This window comes from Liolophura sinensis, chromosome 1 (genome assembly GCF_032854445.1).
Source record: "Liolophura sinensis isolate JHLJ2023 chromosome 1, CUHK_Ljap_v2, whole genome shotgun sequence".
NCBI classification, from domain to species: domain Eukaryota; kingdom Metazoa; phylum Mollusca; class Polyplacophora; order Chitonida; family Chitonidae; genus Liolophura; species Liolophura sinensis.
The window spans coordinates 91,224,038-91,230,878 of NC_088295.1; the positions used below are offsets into that span (position 1 = coordinate 91,224,038).

At 41.3% G+C, this 6,841-nt stretch overlaps 1 protein-coding gene across 1 annotated transcript; it reads left to right on the top strand.

The window, feature by feature from the left end:
- Positions 1 to 557: 557 nt before the first annotated feature.
- On the top strand, positions 558 to 6,841 carry LOC135461786 (BTB/POZ domain-containing protein KCTD21-like). Its single transcript, XM_064739018.1, has 3 exons — positions 558 to 618; positions 5,092 to 5,286; positions 5,865 to 6,841. The coding sequence occupies exons 2-3, from the start codon at positions 5,117 to 5,119 to the stop codon at positions 6,118 to 6,120; spliced, it is 426 nt and encodes a 141-aa protein (XP_064595088.1). The 5' UTR covers positions 558 to 618; positions 5,092 to 5,116; the 3' UTR covers positions 6,121 to 6,841.

Consider the following 6,841-nt stretch of genomic DNA (forward strand, 5'->3'; position numbering starts at 1 on the left):
ATACAGATAAAACCGACTGAAGAGTTATGTTTAATGTATGATATCAACCGTTTAAGGATATATAAAACGCATGGATTTTATTTTATAATATGAAGCATATGATGCATGTAGCCTAAAATATAAGAAATACAAGAAACCTTCTCAGCTTTCGTGTTGGGGCGTAAAAATGGCTTTATGCTACAGCTGACGTCATCTCAGAATATTTCTGACCATTGACGGAAAATCTGCATAAAATAGAGGGGTTATTAAGAAATATAAAATATGTCACGAAAATGACTTTTTTAAAAATTTTTTTTGTTGGCATATCTTTCTTCATTTTGCTTAAAACCATACTCTTCGTTGGTACCTTTTCGTATATCCTTTAACAGAAACTGCATTTTGTGGATATTTCAGTACGATGTTTGATTAACAACGGCTTGCATTGCAAATACCTCGAACAATAACATCTACAATGGCCAAAACATATACAGCTATGTTCCAACTGAGTTATCTCCCTTCGTTTTCCGGTCATAGTAAACAGGTAACAGCATGTATTTGGTAGTAATGGCAGCCGTAACTAACCGTACACGTACCGGTTTATCGTTGCCGACCTGGGCGGATAAATGTCCAAAGTAACAGGTGGGTTTTCTAAGGAATAGCATTAACCTGATTTCTTGATTAGCAGAACATATATATGAACACTATACCCTATAGACCTACGTGGATCTTCATGTGTCTGTCGTTTCTATACGAGACCACCGTTTCAAGTGCTTCCATTCAGCGTAATGTTGACCGCGTTTAAGAAGGCACGTGTGTTTTATAAATACAGGTACCTGAGCAGCTTAATTATAGCCGGTTTTATAACGGTTTGTCCGTTTGGCGACGGTGTGATGCGATTGATGTACAGTACATGTACCACCTCACTTCGTCAGGCACTGGCAAACCACCTGAGGTCAAACTGCTGACCGGGAAGAGCTGACTGGATTTCAGCTCGCCGTTTATCTGACCTAAAAATCCACCTCAAAAGTAACGTAATTAAAGTCAAATTAAGTTCACATAAAATGTTTTTGTTTCTGTAACTTACGTGTTTCTATGTATGTACGTTTATATGTATGCTTAGGGTTTAACGCCGGACTTGACAATTGTTCAGTTATATGACGACGAGGAGCCATTAAGTATGTGTGCATACAATGTAGCAGGACAAGTCCATGCCGCCATTGTGCTGCCGCCACTGAAGTAGATGAATCATGCTGAAGACACCAGACATGACACTCCACGCAGTCACATTATACTGACACTGGGCCAACCAGTTATGTTTTCTTGCTCTAACCTTTCGATCTCTGCTGACCGCAAAGCGGGGCAGCAGCAAGTACCATTTTTAAAGTCTTTCGTACGACCCGATCAGGGTTTGACCAGGTCTCCCGACTTCGAGACGGATGATCTAACCATTGGGCCACCGAAGCGGTCTTACATATTTCTAGTAGGATATTATCTCTCAAACTTCCAAACCTCGTAGCACCTTTCTAAGATTAATGTCATTCCCAATATCTGGCATACTGAGTAACTTTGTCATGGACGAGTTTTTAGATCAAAGACAGTAATCTGTAGTGTTTAGAATTGTCTCCTGCATGGTACTCACAGCGTGCTTCTAGCTGCAGACAATCGGCCCTGACCTATGTCATAATGAGGTCACGGAATCGATTCCTGGTCAGGAGGTTTGTCAGGTACATGACAGAAGGCCGTGGTTCTTGCGGCAGATAATCGGCCCTGACCTATGATGTCACGGGATCGATTCCAGGTCAGGAGGTTTGTTAGATACTTGGACACAGACCCCCATTACAACTTCAAAAAAACTTCAGAATGCAATTCTGTGTATTTTAGGGTGTAAGGTCTTTTTTGCTGTGCATGCTTGGTATCAAAATGATGGAAATTGTCTAAGCTTTAGGCTGGTATGAGTTTTAATGATAAAAGTTTGAAATTCTGGGCGAGAGGATACAAGGAGACAGGTGGTGATGAGGTTGCGAGTGACCTCCCAGCTGCCGGCATAGAAAGGTCCAGATTTTGACGGTCATCCTATAAGATTTTTATGGCTTCTTTCTCACAGCTCTCCGGCCGTACGTGGGAAGGTCTGCCAGCAACCTGCGGATGGTCGTGGGTTTCCCCCGGGCTCTGCCCGATTTCCACCCAACATAATGCTCGCCACCGTCGTATAAGTGAAATATTCTTGAGTACGGTGTAAAACACCAATCAAAAAAAAAAAATCTTTCTCACAGGCTGGGCCAGGTATGCACCAAAGCTTATTGGACACGAAATGTTTGGGGCTAAGCTACAGCGCTAAAGGTTAACATTTTCGCTTATGGAAAATTAAAGGGATCTGTGGCCACTTGGTTCTCTGGGCACTCAGATGCGCTTCATAAACCACACCGCCATTGAATATACATTAAGCTCTAGAAAGGTAGACATTGTCCTTGATTAGACCGAGTTCATAGTTCAACATTTCCCACCTATAAAAGTCTGTTGTAATCTGTGTACTATTATCATGCTTTGTTGTTCCTCCGCAGTGCTTATGAATTTTATTTTACTGACCTTTTATTTCCTTAACGTCAACTCTCAAAAACAGTGATGTATTAAAAGGACACTCGTACGCCACAGGATTAGCTTGTTTTGGGCGAGCAGTTTTCCCCACTTTGACCTTTTAAAACGACAAAGTAATATATCGGATCCAGAACATATAAATTTGAACAAAGATAATTAAGAACTGTGTCCGTCAGGTATAAAAGCAGTCAACTGTGGCACCCAGACACCGAGATCCATGAGCAAAGTTAAACAGTCAGTAAAAGAAGATACAGTTGTACAAACTTTCACGTCATCTGCAAATGTCCTGCAACCTAGTAAACAATTCTGATAGATGATTTACAGAGAGTAAAAACAATGACGGGACCTGCGATGATCGACTTGGAAAACCCCTTCAGGCTTTCGATTGGCATACGAATATTTTGGGATGGGTGCATAGACTGCATGGACCATGGGATTGTTGCTAATTTTATTGGATACTTTCGTGAAACACGTGAAACTAGAGCATGCATGTTGTCCAACGTATAAATTCTCATAAACGTTAAGAAGAGAAAGTTGATGTCCAAGGGCGAAACTGAAACCGAATTATTAAGTTCAAAGCGACAATATACTTCAGTCAAATGAAGCTTGTATGTATATCAAGTTCTTTTCAAAAATCCCATTCCTATTGTTCCTACATGATTCCGTCGCTTAGTGTAATGTTGCGCCAAATCTTTGTTTTCTTCCTTCAAATAGCGCTTCATGCATTCTCGTCACGCCCTCCAGAGGATTATGCCAAGCATTGTAAATTACCTAAAATTTCGCCATGGCAAAGGTACTCGTTTTGCCTGATTTGAAGAGAACCTTACAATTGTACTCTGGAGTTTATTTGGAAGGCGAATGATATCCCTCTGGACATAATGTAAATTCAGCACCGAAAGCAATATTTTATGACCTTTTTTGTTTTAAAAATGGAACTTTGCTGGGGAGTTTCCAGGTCAGATTAAGTATATACATACGCATGTATGGTTCATGATTGTTTGTGTGTCAGTATCAGTAGATGATTGCATCACGAAGTGGGAACTCTTCATTGTGAATTCCGTCTCAAAATGATTTGTCTATTTGTGTGTCAGCAGCAATAGATGATTGCATGGCCAAGTGGGAACTCTTCAATGTGAATTCCGTCTCAAAATGATTTGTCGGTTTGTGTGTCAGCATCAATAGACGATTCCATTGCCAATGTGCCAAATCTTCAGTGTGAATTCTGTGTCAAAAAGAATTGTCAATTTGTGTGTCAGTATCAATAGATGATCCCATCGCCACTGTGTAAAATCTACATAGTGAATTCGAGATGATTTCATCGCCACTGTGCGAAATCTGCTTTGTGAATTCAAGATGATTCAATCGCCACTGTGCGAAATCTACCTTGTGAATTCTGTCTCAAAAATCGAAAAAGTACATCTCATTATAGTATAAATGTGCGATGAAAAGTTATTTTTATATTTTATATGTGGTGAGGAGGCTTTTGTATTGTTCACATTTCCAGGACTGTATGCATTATTATTTATAATGCCATGGTACTTTGTCAGATATCTAGATTCCCCGTAAATTCTACAAGTTTAACCGTATGTTCTTCTAACACTCTCGGCATTCCCGTGTACAACATATAGACTTGTCACTATACACTCTGTAAAGACTGTGAAATTGAGAGGACAGCTAATCTCACCCAGGGAATAACTGGTACAGTGTGCGTCCATTTAGTTTAACCAGTGATTCGAAACCACTCTGTCTGTGGTATATCATGGATATATTACGTCACGTCTAATATCGCCCTCCGCCCAGGGCCTGAAGAAGAGAAGCAATTAACCACTTGACGTCCAAGCCATTTGTATACTGCATGCATTCTTACATTTCACACTTGTACAGCCAGGTGTCCATTAGAGCTATGTAGAGTACACATATATGACATATATGACAGTTGTCCAACACATGCACATACAGATTAGCGAGCAGATAGCATGATCCTGATCAGTTACCTGATAAATCTGCTGTATGACGCCAGGGTATAGCCGGGTTAGCGGCAACTGGATTCGAACCTGAGACCTTGACGCCATTTTATTGACGTCAAATCTTCCTTTCCAACTTTTTAATTATGACCTCACATTAAACACAGTACGGCGTTACAATAGAAACTGATACATTATAACACTGTACACGCTGAGCTAGAATCCATTTTTCACTTAACGGTGGTCCCGTCTGAGACTAGCACCACCTCACGGACTTAAAAAATATGCCGCCTCTCCATTAAGGTTTCGTGGTCTGACCTGACGGGCTCAGAGTTGCGCCGATAAGGCCCTCTGACTAGGAATCGGTTTCATGAAGCTTACTTTGCTAAATAAGCCCTTAACTGCCATGGCAACGTAGGCTTATGTTGTAGAGATATACAGTGCACTTACGTAAGGGCAACATAACACTAAATAGGCTTCATGAAACTGATCCCAGGTCAGGTTCTGGGGTGATACACCGGTGTATTAATTGCTCTCACCATGATCTTTTCAGAACGTGCCGCTCCTCACGTCATCCGATGACAGTGCCAGTAACTCTGAACGTCGGAGGTGTTCTATACACGACATCCCGGACGACCTTGACCCTGTTCGGTGATTCTATGCTCGGCAGGATGTTTAGCGGAGACTGGGAGACCGCTCATGATTCCGAAGGTAGATGTTTTATAGACCGAGATGGACATCTCTTCAGGTAAATATAAAAGACAGTTTTAGCACCATGGAGTCCAGAAAGTTAGTAACTGTTTGTCAAATCTGATTTGGTGTTGGACAGAGTTGTCGCTGTGTTGATCTTCCTCATCTTTACGTTGTATTAACAGCAAGAGTCCTTGGCCTGGTTGTTGAAAACTGGTTTAAGCCTTCAACTCTGTACTTAGCCCCAAAAAATGTATACCAGTGTATTAGATATGAACTGAAATTTCTGCTGTTATACTGAGACTTAAGAGAACTACACAGGCTTCTGTGTGACTTAATACCAGTATTAGCTAATATACTTTCGAACAACTGGGCCCTGTTGATTTTGTAGCGAAAATATATACAGCAGTTAGAAAGATGTCCTTTGGTGTTCAATCCTTCAGGTCTTCTGGCCACAACCAATATAGTGTTATTAGGCCATACTATGCTAGTTATATGCTAATTAAAAGTATTAAGAATCACAATATAGTTTATAATAAATTCTTACGACATGCTAGACTTTTCTGTGCCATTATTTTGCTGGAGTATCTTGCAGTGTTAGATCATTTTAAAAATCACACAAATTTCTGTCTTCAGACACGTTCTGAATTTTCTGCGGACGGGGAAGCTAATTATCCCAGAGGATTTCCCAGAACTACTCCAGCTGAAATCTGAGGCTGATTTCTACCAGATCGAGGCCCTCATTGAGGTTGTGGAAGCAGAAATCGTCCGACGGGCGCTCCTCAGACCGGAACCGGAAGTACCCCAGAGGGAACAGAGACATTATTACCTGGATGTGGTGGAGATCACAACCATATCGGGGCGTCGGTGGGCACATGTGAGAAAATACTAATACTCTGTGGTAATGTGGAGGTGATCAAATGTCTACCTATTGATGGCCAGATCTACAGAAACTTGCTTTACCTGTTTACAACGCGTGATGGCAGCCAGCGGAACAATCCGGCGTATAAGAGCTACGGCGTGTTCAACAACGTCAACTGTGTTTCCAGCGGCGAGTCCACGCAGATCTTCCTCAAAACTTTCCGCAGTCAGGCCAACAGTAACAGCCCGTCATGCGCACTACGCACGAATCGCTCGGACCTGGCGGATATACTTCTCGCCAAGAACTGTACATTGGTCACATCTTCTTCACGCTTCACAAAAACCCACAAAGAAACATCAGAGTTTCAGTGCAGTGATAAATGGAAAATACCAGAGTCAAGCCTCCAACAGTTGGCTAATCTCCCTAAACTATGACCACCGACTTATTATGGATAAATAAGTGTCTAAAATGAAATTCATTCCAGTAAAAATATTTCATTATTTAGGTACCTATTTATTCCACCATACATAGACAGGAATGCCTGTTCATTGTTTACCACACTGATCTCCAATATGGGGTATCGGACTGTCATACAGCTTTTCAAATCTGCCTTAAAACCCTAACACTGACCTACGTGTGATATGTTAAGCTTAAAGCACGCTTAGCAAATGTAACGATTATCAGAATTAAACCGCATGTATACATGTAGTAATACTTGGACATTGTGGTCGAGCGTAAATGTCGCATCATT

Bases quoted from the DNA above. Each gene is read 5' to 3' on its own strand.
- LOC135461786 (XM_064739018.1), top strand. From the start codon at position 5,117: ATGACAGTGCCAGTAACTCTGAACGTCGGAGGTGTTCTATACACGACA. The intron at 5,287-5,864 runs GTAAATATAAAA...TTCTGTCTTCAG, and splicing joins CGAGATGGACATCTCTTCAG to ACACGTTCTGAATTTTCTGC.